Genomic DNA, 14,094 nt, shown 5'->3' with positions numbered 1-14,094 from the left:
TGTAAACTGAATTATAGCCGCAAATGTTCGGGATAAGAGGCGCAAAATAGCACATGCCAGAACAACATCTGTAGGTTCGGGTAGGTGGATATGTCACTGTCCGGGCATCATTGTCTTGTCCATGAAATGGATAATGCACGGGGTAGCGTGTCGTGTCATTTTCTCTCGTCTTAATTCTGAAGGCAAGATAACATAAATCATCGTAGGACCAGCGGTACACGCCTTGCCGATCGAAATTCCAAAAGCAAAGATTTAGGGCCGTTCGAAAACTCTCCACTCCTAACTCCGCTGCGGAGCGGAACGTCATCTTATGTAATTTGAGCGAGCAGTCAAATGGGCGCTCCGCCCTCCGCTCCCTGGCGAAGAAGCGGAGTATTACCGGCCCTTACATGGAAGAAGAAATCTCATACAGGAAATGAAACTGCTGGACGGACGATACTAGCTGGACGAACCCCACACGATGCAGGAATGAATGGTGTTGTTTGCTTTTGCTCTAACACATCAACGGCTTGACGTGTAGTGTCGTCCGCTGATCGTCCAAATCTGTCGTCTGTGTAGCAGCGTCGTACAGGAAATAGGATCTTCTCTCTAGTTTATCGGCACAAGAAGAGAACCTATCCGACGTGCCTAAAACGGATAACGCACGTGTCAGGGCCAGGGGACGGTGGGCCCCACTTCTGGACGCTTGACTGGCCGGTGGATCCGGCCCATCATTTTTTTCCTTTTCTTTAAACGAGGCTCTCCCCGCTACGGCACCGTCGGCACAGGCGAGCGAACTGCTTCGAGTTCGGAGCAAGGAAGGGAGCGGTGTGCGCCAGAAGCATCGAGACGAAGCGGAGAATGGGGGCGCCGCTCCGCCGCCTCCCGCTCCTCCTGCTCCTCGTCCTAGCCCTCTCGCCGGAGGGGACGCGGTGGCCGGCGGCGGCGCGGCGCATCGCGCCGCTGCCCACCGCCGCGCTGCGCCGTCTCTACGACACCTCCAACTACGGCAGGCTGCAGCTCCACAACGGCCTCGCCCTCTCCCCCCAGATGGGGTAATCCCGCCCGTCCCCTCCCCTCCCCCGCTCCCCGCGGCTCCTCAGCTTTCTCTCGCTCTGCTGCTGCTTTGACTCGCGCTTTGGTCTCTCTGTTTCTGTCTGCTGGGCGGAGAGGGTTGCGATTGCGATCGAAATTTCAGAGACTAATCGCCGTGTGGGCGCTGCGTGCAGGTGGAACAGCTGGAATTTCTTCGCCTGCAACATCAACGACACGCTCATCCGCGAGACAGGTTCGGCCCCCCGCGGGATCCCTGACTCCCTGTACTGTAAATAATCCTTGTTAAATCTGCGATTCCCCATTCGCAGTTTACGACCTGCTACAAGTTCATAGCTGTATTTGCGCTAGACAGTGCTTGGGCACAATCCTACTCTGTTGCGGCAAGTGCAGAGACATACTATACTAGGATAGAACAGTCGAAAAACAGAGTCAGATGTCTCATGTTTGCAGGTGGCACCAGTGCTTGCCAGTAATAATTAGTGCCGAATGTGTTCTCCAGAGTTTAGAGTAGAATTTACTCAATTTGAAGTTTTATAACCTTGATTTTGATACAGCTGATGCGTTGGTCTCGACGGGCCTGGCTGATTTGGGATACAACTACGTAAACATCGGTACATTACTTAGCTTCACACCAGTAAATGTTGTTGGGCTACATGAAGTATTTTGTGTGTTGTCTCTAACCCATATTGGTCCTTACTTTTCAGATGACTGTTGGTCATATGTGAAACGAGGAAATAAGGTAATAAGTTTTCTTTAACTAATAAATAAGGTAATAAGTTCATTATACTTTTCCTAGCTACATTTCCCTTTTACATGGAGATGGAGTGTCATGTGGGGCGCTGCGTACAAGCGCGTGTCGCGCGCCCAGGGGCAGCAGCCGACGGCCACAGCTGGCGAGGCATGATCGGGACAAGGAGTCCTAATCCTACGTTGGTTCCTAGAGTCCAGGAGTAGTTAGTTTCCTAGTTTGTTAGGAGTCCAGGAGTAGTTAGTTTCCTAGTTTGTTAGAAGTCCATAAGGCCTTTATATATCCTGTAATCTGCACCCTTGGACGCAGGCAATAAATCATTATCTCCTACCTCCTCCTCTACTCCTAATCTCTTCTCCTGCACCATTGAGCAGTTAGGCAAAAACCCTAGCGCTCCTATCAACCGAGACTACGAACTACGTAGTCGAGGTCCTGCTGTCTTGGGCACCGAGGTCCTTGACAACTTGGTATCAGGTTCCAGGCGATCCTCTTCCTCGTCCGCGCTCCATCCGCAGCCCGCCGCCACCCCTGCGTCCGCGCCAAGCACACCTCCATCGCCACCATCCGCCGCCGCCTCGGTCACTTCCGGCATGGCAGAACCAACCACCGCCGATCTGGCCACGATGATCGAGGCCTTGACTGCAACGGTGGCGTCCCTGCAGACGTCCGTCGCCGCGCTCCAGAAGGACAAGTCCACCTCCTCGTCGAGCGCTGCCGGCGCCCACGATGGGCAGCACCACAATGATCGCCCGCCCCGGTTCCAGAAGATGGACTTCCCCAAGTTCGACGGCAAGTCAGATCCGCTCGCTTTCCTCAACAGATGCGAATCCTTCTTCCATCAACAACGGATCGCCGAGGAGGAAAAAGTCTGGATGGCGTCCTACAACCTTGAGGGTTCTGCCCAGCTGTGGTACATGCAGGTCCAGTGTGACGAGGGCACTCCACCGTGGCGCCGCTTCTCCGAGCTGCTAAACCTCCGCTTCCGGCCACCTCTACGCGCTAACCCGCTGGGCGAACTAATGGCGTGCAAGCGCACAACGTCCGTAGTCGACTTCCAGGAGCGGTTTGAGGCGCTCCTCCCCCGGGCAGGCATCTTATCAGAGACACAGAAGGTTCAGATCTTCACCGCGGGACTCCAGCCACCCCTCGGCCTCGACGTGGAAATCCACAACCCGCAGTCCCTCGCCGTCGCCATGAGCCTCGCCCGCAAGTTGGAGCTGCGCGACCAGTGCGCGCTCACCTCCGCGCCACCGGTGCGTTTTCAGCAGAAGGGCATCCTGCCGGCACCCGTACCACGCCTCGCGCCCCCCGCACCGGCTCTACCAGCCGCACCCCTTGCTCCTAGTCTGCCGGAAGGGCGCCCAATCAAACGCCTGTCACAGACAGAGATGGAGGAACGCCGTCGCTTGGGCCTATGCTTCAATTGTAATGAGAAGTTTGGCAGGGGCCACAACCGCGTCTGCCAGCGCATCTTCCTCCTCGACCTGGCGCCAGACGACGACGACGACGACACGGCCTCCGCCACCGCTGATGCCTCGCCGGCCGACCCTCGGATCTCGCTCCACGCGATCTCCGGCGTGCGCACGAGCGAGACCATGCAGATGCATGTCACCCTTGGGGGTGTCTCCCTCCTCGCCCTGATCGACTCCGGCTCCACCCACAACTTCATCGCCGAGGAGGCGGCCGCTCGTGCTACACTGCCATCCCCCACCACCGAGAAGATGCGTGTCACGGTGGCCAACGGCGAGCGTGTTCCGTGCCAGGGCGCATACCGCGCCGTCTCCTTCCGCATCGACCAGGAGGCGTTCTCGGAGGATTTCCTCGCCTTGCCGCTCGCAGGCTACGACGTCGTCTTGGGCACGCAATGGCTGGCGACGCTTGGACCGATCCTGTGGGATTTCCACGCCCTCTCCATGACGTTCTGGCGGAGGGGCCATCGGGTCTGCTGGCGCGGCCTTGCCGGACCGGACGGGCCAGCCCTGCAATCATGCAATGGCCGCGATTTCCTCGACGCCATCCTCACCGAGTTTGACGGCATCTTCGCCGAACCCTCCGGCGTACCACCACTCCGCAGCCGCGACCACGGCATCACCCTGCTGCCCGGCTCCACCCCGGTGGCCGTCCGTCCATATCGCTACCCGGCCGCGCACAAGGACGAGCTGGAGCGTCAGTGCGCCGCCATGCTCGCCCAGGACATCATCCGAGCAAGTCGTTCCGCATTCTCATCGCCGGTACTGCTGGTCCGCAAGCCCGACGGGTCCTGGCGCTTCTGCATCGACTACCGCGCCCTGAACGCCATCACCATCAAGGATGCGTTTCCAATTCCGGTGGTGGACGAACTCCTCGACGAGCTCCAGCGCGCTCGTTTCTTCACCAAGCTCGACTTACGCTCCGGCTACCACCAGGTGCGGATGCGTGCGGAGGACATCCCAAAGACTGCCTTCCGTACCCACAACGGCCTCTACGAGTTCCTGGTGATGCCGTTCGGCCTCTGCAACGCGCCGGCGACGTTCCAGGCACTCATGAACGATCTGCTGCGGCCGTACCTGCGCCGTTTCGTTCTCGTCTTCTTCGACGACATCCTCATATTCAGCGAGTCGTGGGCCGATCATCTTCGCCATGTGCGCACCATCTTTACCGTACTACACCAGCACCGGCTCTTCGTCAAGAGGTCCAAATGCTCGTTCGCCGTCGAGTCGATCTCCTACCTGGGTCACACCATCTCCGCGGCCGGAGTGGCCATGGATCCGGAAAAGGTGCAGGCCGTGGCCGACTGGCCGCAGCCTCGCTCGGCGCGCGCGGTCCGGGGGTTTCTCGGTCTTGCAGGGTACTACCGCAAGTTTGTCAAGGAGTTTGGCGTGGTCGCCGCGCTCCTGACGGCCCTGCTTCACAAGGACGGCTTCTCATGGTCGCCGGAGGCGGTAGCAGCTTTTACCGCCCTCAAGACGGCGGTCACCACGGCTCCCGTGCTCGCATTGCCCGATTTCACACGGCCGTTCATCGTCGAGTGTGACGCGTCTACATACGGTTTCGGGGCCGTCCTTCTCCAGGATCAGCACCCGGTGGCTTTCTTCAGCCGGCCGGCCGCGCCTCGTCACCGTTCTCTGGCGGCATATGAACGGGAACTCATTGGCCTGGTGCTCGCTATTCGCCATTGGCGACCGTACCTCTGGGGGCGCCAATTTGTGGTAAAAACTGACCACTACAGTCTCAAATTCCTCCTTGACCAGCGCTTGGCAACCATTCCGCAGCACCACTGGGTCGGCAAACTACTGGGGTTCGATTTCACTGTGGAGTACAAGGCCGGTAGTACAAACACGGTGGCGGATGCCCTTTCCCGCCGCGACACGGAAGAGACGGGGGTCATGGCTATATCTGGTCCTCACTTCGACTTCATCGACCGCCTACGGCACGCTTCGTCCACCGACCCAGCACTCGTCGCGTTGCGCGAGGATATCACGGCAGGCGCTCGGCAGCTGCCGTGGCGCTCTCCGACGGCCTCGTCACTTTTAACGGCCGCCTCTACATTCCGCCAACGTCTCCACTACTCCAGGAGCTTCTCACCGCAGTGCACGATGACGGACACGAAGGCGTCCTGCGCACGCTGCATCGTCTCCGCCGCGACTTCCACGCACCTAACCTTCGCAAGACGGTGCAGGAGTATGTCCGTGCCTGTGGTACTTGCCAGCGTTACAAGTCCGAGCACTTGCACCCCGCCGGTCTGCTGCTGCCACTGCCGGTGCCCACGGCCGTGTGGACTGACGTCGGCATCGATTTCGTAGAAGCGCTCCCTCGTGTGGGCGGGAAGTCTGTTATCCTCACCTTGGTGGATCGTTTCAGCAAGTACTGCCACTTTGTGGCGCTGGCCCACCCGTACACGGTGGAATCAGTGGCGCAGGTGTTCTTCGCTGAGATTGTGCGTCTCCATGGCGTCCCGCAGTCCATGGTCTCTAACCGCGACCCCGTCTTCACCTTGGCTTTTTGGCAGGAGCTCATGCGCCTCACCGGGACCAAGCTGCACATGACGACGGCGTTTCATCCACAGTCGGATGGCCAAACGGAGGCTGCTAACAAGATCATTGTGATGTACCTCCGTTGTCTCACCGGGGATCGTCCCAGGCAGTGGCTCCGATGGCTTCCCTGGGCCGAGTACATATACAACACCGCCTACCAGACAGCAACCCAAGAAACTCCGTTCAAGCTTGTGTATGGCCGTGACCCTCCCACTATTCGCTCTTACGAGCCGGGCGATACACGGGTGGCCGCAGTGGCCAGGAGCATGGCGGAGCGCGACGAGTTACTCGCAGACGTCCGCTATCGTCTACAGCAAGCACAAGCGGTCTACAAGTCCTACTACGACAGACGCCATCGGGACATTCGGCATGACGTGGGCGATTGGGTCTGGCTTCGTCTTCGCCAGCGCGCCGCGTCCTCTCTCAACCTGCCAACCAGGGGCAAGCTCAAGCCACGCTTCTATAGGCCGTACCGCATTTCAGAGGTCGTCAACGACGTGGCCTACCGCCTTGAGCTTCCGGCACGCTCGCGCCTCCATGACGTGTTCCACGTGGGCCTCCTCAAGAAGTTCTTCGGCACGCCTCCAACTGCACCACCGGGATTGCCTCCGATCCACAACGGGGCGGCTGTTCCAGAACCGGAGCGCGTGACTCGTGCACGACTAGCACGCGGCGTTCGCCAGCTGCTCGTCCACTGGAAGGGTGAAGCAGCATCATCAGCTACATGGGAGGATCTTGACAGTTTCGTCGAGCGCTACCCCGCTTTTCAGCTCGAGGACGAGCTGCTCGTCGAGGGGGGGAGAGATGTCATGTGGGGCGCTGCGTACAAGCGCGTGTCGCGCGCCCAGGGGCAGCAGCCGACGGCCACAGCTGGCGAGGCATGATCGGGACAAGGAGTCCTAATCCTACGTTGGTTCCTAGAGTCCAGGAGTAGTTAGTTTCCTAGTTTGTTAGGAGTCCAGGAGTAGTTAGTTTCCTAGTTTGTTAGAAGTCCATAAGGCCTTTATATATCCTGTAATCTGCACCCTTGGACGCAGGCAATAAATCATTATCTCCTACCTCCTCCTCTACTCCTAATCTCTTCTCCTGCACCATTGAGCAGTTAGGCAAAAACCCTAGCGCTCCTATCAACCGAGACTACGAACTACGTAGTCGAGGTCCTGCTGTCTTGGGCACCGAGGTCCTTGACATGGAGTATGATGTTAAAGCTTGAATTAGTGTCATCACAACATTATTTTTCTCTACAGTCGCTACATGTTCTGTTTTATGCACATTCATAGAAACCTAAGATTTTCTTCTTTTGTTCGTGATAACTGGACCCCAATGCACGGGGTCTGAAATTCTCAATAGTAAAAGCTTCCACAGTGGTCCTACCTACATTCACTTTGAAGAATTTATTCACTAAAAACCTATCAGAATGATGTTCTATACCTTGCTCGGCAGCTTGTTTTCAATAGCTCTGTTTCTTTCTGTTTTTCTAGACCATTCTTTCTTTGAAGTTACTGTATTTTGTATGCCCTACTAGGGATCCATACAGTTACTAGTAAGCTAATATTTTTCATCAAAAATAAATAAGTAAATATATTCTTTCCATTGTGCTCTACCTGAGGCATTATGATTACTATTGCTGGATACCAAAAGAAATCTATCTATGTCATTGCATTAAACTCGTCTATGTTACTAAAATACACACATCTTGAGTACATCTGCACATTTTTTTAATAAATTACTTCCTGTAACATGTAGGGTCAATTGCTACCTGATCCGAAGACTTTCCCTTCTGGAATCAAATCGCTTGCGGACTATGTGCATGGAAAAGGTCTAAAACTTGGTATCTACTCTGACGCTGGGTAAGTAGTCTAGCTATAGATGATTTAACTTGCTAGCTTTTATGATTCGTAATGTATCATAGTCAAGAATATATCAAAATAACAAACAATATAACAAGTAAAATCTTTCAGGGTATCTACTTGTCAAGTTCGACCAGGATCACTCCATCACGAGAAAGATGATGCTGCCCTTTTTGCTTCATGGGTATGAGCTACAAGCAACCACATAATTAGTGATGTATAAAAGAGTTGCTGCACAACATTGCGATGAACACTCTAAGAACATCTTTTCTGAGTATTCCTGTCTTAACCTATTCTGTGCTGCTACTGAACATGCATATAATTTTACTAATACATGAATCTGAAAATATTTTTGACCAGGGTGTTGACTATCTAAAGTACGACAACTGTTACAATCTGGGAATACCGCCAAAGGAAAGGTTAGGGCACACGTCTTTCATTTGCGTCGATCACAGGCTTAACAGGCAGTTAGCCTCAATATATGGAGCTAAAATTTGTTCCATGATATCATAATCTCAGGTATCCTCCAATGCGTGATGCTCTAAATTCAACTGGGCACCAGATATTCTACTCTCTATGTGAATGGTATGCCAGTTAACACTGGGAAATAAATAGCAGTTGTACGTTGTGCTCAACCTCCAACCTTGTTGAATTTAAATGTGTATTCTCTCTTAGGGGCCAGGATGATCCAGCTTTATGGGCTGGAAAAGTTGGAAACAGTTGGCGTACAACAGATGACATACAGGATACATGGAAAAGGTGATTCAATCTCTACCTGAAACAAAAGAATACACCAGTCTGCTGATGTGCTGTGAAATTGACTAAGTCTGTTTTCTTTTTAAAACAAGCATGACTGACATTGCTGATAAGAACAACAAGTGGGCATCATATGCTGGACCCGGTGGATGGAATGGTAACTAGTAACACAAGCTTTACTGATGTTGTAAGAGACTGTAAAATAAAAGAGTACGCTGTTGCTAAACAAACTTTATTTTTGGCAGACCCGGACATGTTGGAAGTTGGAAATGGTGGTATGACCTTTGCAGAGTACCGTGCACATTTCAGCATTTGGGCACTCATGAAGGTAAGAGTTTGCCAAGCGCAGCAATAGTCACTATGATTGTGCCAGTGCCTTATTGCCCCACAGCACCCACTCCTTCACATTTGTAGTTTATGTTATTTATTGGATCAATGAGCAAGCGAAAAGTTTATGAAAATAAAGGCTCATTCTCTTTTATAATTTTGCATCTTGGGTCATGGCCTTCAAATTTAGGATATCGCTGCAGAGAAATTTGTAGAACCGCAGATGCGCATAATTTGTTTGGATATCAGCAGCACAATTTTGTCTAGTACTAAAAATTCGTCTGCATACATTCTGGATAACTTAGTATTACAACAGTGTTGGATTCTAGAATCATCTCCTGAAATCACAGACAAGAAATTTTACAATTAGTTTGTGCTTGCATATTATTTCTATGCATAATGCATTTAAAATACGAGCTGATTGGTGGCACATTATCTGCTATCTTCGTTTTGTTGCACTGACTGGAAATGCCCTTCTGGGTCATGTTTCAGGCGCCTCTCTTAATTGGTTGTGATGTCAGAAATATGACTTCAGAAACAATTGAAATATTGAGCAACAAAGAAGTAATTCAAGTAAACCAAGGTATTACTCAGAATCTTGTCTTTGTATGTATCTCTACAATATGTTCTCATGTTGAAATTGAATGCAGTTTTTTTCTATTGCTATTGCTTTTTCATGACACTGAAAGCGGGGCTTTCTCGTTGGCAAACAGCCATGCACTGAAAAAATGTTGTCATCTTAGCTGCTCTTTAGAAGTCAGTTTGCTCCAACTAATGTAGATATTTCCATAGGAGTTGTTAGAACCACTTGATGGATCTAAGACGAAGATTTTTGTTTTATTTTCAGTTATGTTTTGTGTTTGATTGACTCGTGGAGCATTGAGCTGGCTAGTTGCCATTTCTGTATTCCTCTTAGACGCGATATATCTACATCAGTTCAAATTTGAACTAAAACCACAACACTTATTTTTGGAACAGAGGGAGTATTATGCTGTACTAACATTATGTGCTGCCAACATCTGTTCTGTTTTATTGGGGGCGTTGACATTTGTGTAAATTGCCTGATTGTGTTTCTTCTGCTGTATACGATTTTTGGCATATTGTTCTATTCACAGTGTGTTGTAACTATGCAATTGATTACATTAATTGTGTTTCTTTTTCTGCAGATCCTCTTGGAGTTCAAGGAAGAAGAATTTTGGGTCAAGGAAAGGGTGGATGCCGTGAGGTGATTTAGCTGCTGCTCCATATGTGACGACTATTATAAGTCGCGCATCTATGTTCCGTTCCGTGCATCAACGCATCCCTACGCCAAACTCATAGTATGTCAAATTTTGCAGGTGTGGGCTGGCCCCCTCTCTGGCAACCGTTTGGCTGTTGCTTTATGGAATCGTTGTTCGGAGACGGTTAATATCACAATGTCATTGCCAGCTGTAGGCCTTGATGGTTCATCTGCCTATTCTGTTAGAGACCTGTGGAAGGTGAGTTGATTATATTTCATTGCTATATCAAGTGGTTTAATTCACCTATTGTCCGTTTCAAATAAAGGTGCATAGAGAAACATATATAGCTTATAACCTATCAATGTTTAGGTTAAATTGGGAGTATGATCCAAGGACGGAACACTATCTTAGTTCAGACAGCTCAAGCTAATCTGGGAGAACAGAAACAAAAAATGTGACCATTGACTTTTCTTAACCGGTGTTCTAAGTTGGGAGCACATGGACAACACAGAATAGCCATGTGTTCTAAGTTCAACCAAACACAGCCTAAGCATGACTACCTGGCTTTTCTCACCCGGTGTTTTAAGTTGGGAGCACATGCTCAACCAAACACAGCCTAAGCATAACTACTGCATGAGCATATATATATATATATATATATATATATATATTCATCATCCAGGGTGCAGAATAAGTTATTCTTCACCCGAGGTAATCTTACGATCATTTCATAATTAAATTACGTTTAGAATTCAAATAGTTACATTCCTATTGATTCACTACGTAAAATTTGACATAAAAAAATAAAAATATAGGTCATAAGACAAAAGTTTGTAGTTTATGTGTATTTTAGACTATGTTTTTACGTAACATAAAATATTTTTTACGGCGATTATATATTTTCTTACGGTCTCTTTTTACGTCGGAAATAAGACAAAACTTATGGAACGTAAAATTACGGTGCATTGATGGTAAAATAGAGGGGGGTGAAGAATAACTATTCCTCAACCAGGGTGATGAATAGCGCGACCCTATATATATCTTACTCAAGTCATACACTTGATCTTGTTAACATTTTCTGTATGGGGTGTGTTGACCACCTGCTAAATTTGCATTTTCTCCAGCATGAGACTCTATCGGCTAACGTGGTAGGAACTTTTGGAGCCCAAGTCGATGTGCACGACTGCAAGATGTACATTTTCACACCCGCCGTCAGTTTTTCTGCAAGTTGGTGAGAGAAAAAGGTGAAAGCCACGCCACGCACTATATCAGCATGCCTGGAAACAAACTTTGGTCAATTATCATCCAGCAGCATCCTTAGCCACACGGTGTGTGTGTGTGTGTGTATATATATATATATCAGCCTGTTTTGGACAAATACTCTATCAATCATATATCCAGCATGATGCGTAAAATTTACTCCCAATTTGTACATCTCTTTCCGGGAGGCTACATCTCTTTCCGGGAGGCTCTATATCATGCCAGTGGACCATGAACAATAAGTAAATCATCAGTTATTGAAGGGGAAATATATATGACATATAATGTTTTGTCATTATTACAGGTGCATCCTAATCGTAGCCTGACTGTTTCTTAGGGTCTATCACAGGGTTAGCTAGCTGGTAGACCCGAAACCCGGCAGCGTCTGGCAGGTTCCTGGTCTGGAACGCATTGGTTCTCCATCTTGCCACCTTGTGGCGGAGGTGGTCCGACCAGAACTGGCTGCCGTCGTCGTCGACGTGCATCTCCTGGAGCACCATGGCGTTCTCCACGAGGAACTTGGCCAGCCGCACCTGGAAGCAGTTGACCTCCCTGGCCCTGAACTGCAGCGTTACCTTGCGCAGGGTCGTCTCCAGGCAGCTGAACTTGCTGTTTGTCAGGGCGTTCGGGAGCCCAGAGACGCCCTTGAGCTGCACCGCGTCGCGATGCGCCGAGGACATGCACGCGAGCCGCTTGAACCGGTCCATGGATTCGCCGAAGGGGCCTCCGGCTGGGTCCTCGGTGTTGTACCAGTAGTGGGCCGACATCTCCAGCCTGAGGCGCAGCTCGGACATGGCCGGGCAGGAGGCGAGCAGCCTCGCCACTGCCACCGCTGTGCTTCTGTCCGTGTCCTTGCACCCCCCGTGCACTTGGAGGAGCTTGAGGTTTGGGAACGTGGGCAGGATGGCCTCGCCGGCCAGGATGTCTTCGATGTTGTCCAGGCGCAGCTTGAGCGCCCTCGTGCTGGAGAAGCTGGTGAGCATGCGTGACGTGGGCTCGTACTGCTGGACGCTGTCGCCGTGGCGAGTGGCGTCGAGGTCGACATGTGCCAGCGCCGGCGCGGGTGATGCGAGCGAGAGCTTGAGAGGGTACCCGTTGTAGCGGAAGGATCGCAGGCTCGGCATGTCGAGCTCGATGCCCGTGTTGGCGGGATCGTCGAGCTCACGCCAGCCGAGATAATGGGTCTCGAGCACCAGGGCGGTGACCGTGGGACAGCGGAGGCGGAGGCGGAGGCGCAGGCTGAAAGTGTTATGCATGTAAATCGTCTTGTCAGAACCAGGTGGCTCCGGCGACTTCTGACGGAGGTTCACCAGCACCAGGCTGGTGAGCGCCGGCGCGTTGTCGACCAGGACCTGGAGATGCCCCTCCAAAGCGAAGCAGTGGCGCAGCGTCAGGTCCGTGAGGCGCGGGAAGGCCAGGCGCGCCGACGGCTCGAGGTTGCAGTGCTCGAGCTCCAGCACCCGGAGCGTGGCGGCGAACGGCAGGGAGCCGAGCGGCGGCCTGTACATGTCGTCACACTGGTTTTTCTCCTCGGAGCCGACGCAGAGCTCTTCCAGCCCGGCCGCGGCGGGGTCGGCGAGGAGGCCGGCGACCCGGACGTCCTCTTTCGGTTCGCGGTTGCTGTACCATGTGTTCAAGAGGCGGTAGGTGCCTTCCGTCAGGAAGAGCGTGAGCCTCTTGAGGGTCGTCCTGCGACGGCGGCGGGAGGCGCGGAAGAAGGCGTCGAGGCAGGCGTAGCGATCTTGGGCGGAGTAGTGTCTGCTGTCGAGGTTGAGGACACCCGTGCGGCGCCACAGCGGACGCCATCGGCGCGAGAGGGCGGCGCTGGCCGCGGCCTCCTTGGCCGGCGCGAAGGACAGTACGTGCTGGAGAAGATCGTCAGGGAGGGCGGAGAGTCGGTCGGCGGCGGCCATCGTGGACGCGGACGGCTCGGCTATAGGGGTTTGTTTGTGCGTGGGACTATCTGCGTGGGAGTACAATACAAGTATTTAAGGGGCGATCGAGTCGGTTTGGTTTCTGGCGAAAGCGCCGCATTGCTTGGGAGTTTTTCTTTTTACGTTTCCGTTGAAAAACGGTTTTTTGCTAAAAGTGCCCTAATTTTTGCACATCTAAGTCATGCCTCATTAATTTTACGAAAATATTAACGCCCACACGGGTGGGCGTTTGCATCTCATCCACACGCGTGGATCCGTGTCCGTTCGTGCGCGCATAAATCTTGGCATGTTTCTAGTGCTACGTAGGACTGGCCTGGTGTGTGGGTGTTCAGCCGGTCGCCCACACGGTCCTTTCACCACACAGGAGGGGCTGGTGTGTGGACGTTCAGCAGTTCACCCACACGCCACTTTGCACGCACACACAAGGGCTAGTGTGTGGGCATTTGGCATCTTACCCGCACGCCCTTCTCCTTTCCCATATCTAAGCTGCTAGTTGCCATGTGTTTTTGCACTGCACATGGCAACTGCCTCTAATGTGTTTTTATAAGCAGGTGACAACTCTTTTTTTTTACCCGAGTTTGCCATGTGTTTTGCAGGTACACGGCAACTGCCTAGTGTGCACGTAAGCATATGGCAACTCTCTTTTACCGAGTTGCCATATGTTTTTGCATGGTATATGGCAACTGCCCTAACGTGCATGTACATGGCAACTGTCCTAACGTGCACGTAAGCAGATGACAACTCTTCCTTTTTACATGGCAACTGCCCTAGCATGCTTGTGAGCACATGGCAACTCTCTCAACTGCCTAGTGTTAGTATGTGTCAACTCCTAAAGTTATGAAATCATGGGGACACGGTGTTTTGGCTCTTAGGTGCATATGCATCTATTGTCTAAATACACATTTTAAAAAGTTGAAAAATTCGGAACAAAAATCCCGCATGTATATCCGG

The 14,094-nt window shown here is 52.0% G+C and overlaps 1 protein-coding gene across 2 annotated transcripts; it reads left to right on the top strand.

Annotated features, from left to right (window-relative positions):
* The first annotated feature begins 746 nt into the window (after positions 1–746).
* LOC123187481 (alpha-galactosidase 3) lies at positions 747–11,510 on the top strand. 2 transcript variants are annotated; one of them, XM_044599354.1, is made up of 15 exons: positions 748–1,034; positions 1,209–1,267; positions 1,590–1,646; positions 1,740–1,774; positions 7,543–7,646; positions 7,758–7,830; positions 8,007–8,065; positions 8,166–8,231; positions 8,322–8,405; positions 8,495–8,559; positions 8,648–8,730; positions 9,222–9,312; positions 9,896–9,954; positions 10,067–10,207; positions 11,074–11,510. In XM_044599354.1, exons 1-15 carry the CDS (start codon positions 841–843, stop codon positions 11,182–11,184), a joined length of 1,281 nt encoding a protein of 426 aa, XP_044455289.1. In that variant the 5' UTR covers positions 748–840; the 3' UTR covers positions 11,185–11,510. The 2 variants fall into 2 exon arrangements, with proteins under 2 accessions (XP_044455288.1, XP_044455289.1); XM_044599353.1 differs by having other exon boundaries at positions 747–1,034; positions 1,590–1,774.
* Positions 11,511–14,094: the final 2,584 nt, after the last annotated feature.

Source organism: Triticum aestivum, chromosome 2A, assembly GCF_018294505.1.
Source record: "Triticum aestivum cultivar Chinese Spring chromosome 2A, IWGSC CS RefSeq v2.1, whole genome shotgun sequence".
NCBI lineage: Eukaryota > Viridiplantae > Streptophyta > Magnoliopsida > Poales > Poaceae > Triticum > Triticum aestivum.
Note: the sequence above shows the minus strand (reverse complement) of the source record. Positions and strands in the feature narration are given on the sequence as shown.

Excerpts from the sequence above, each read along its gene's own strand:
- LOC123187481 (XM_044599353.1), top strand. The coding sequence starts at position 841 with ATGGGGGCGCCGCTCCGCCGCCTCCCGCTCCTCCTGCTCCTCGTCCTA. Across the intron at positions 1,775-7,542 it reads ATGTGAAACGAGGAAATAAG|GGTCAATTGCTACCTGATCC; the intron begins GTAATAAGTTTT and ends TGTAACATGTAG. Across the intron at positions 9,955-10,066 it reads GAAAGGGTGGATGCCGTGAG|GTGTGGGCTGGCCCCCTCTC; the intron begins GTGATTTAGCTG and ends CAAATTTTGCAG.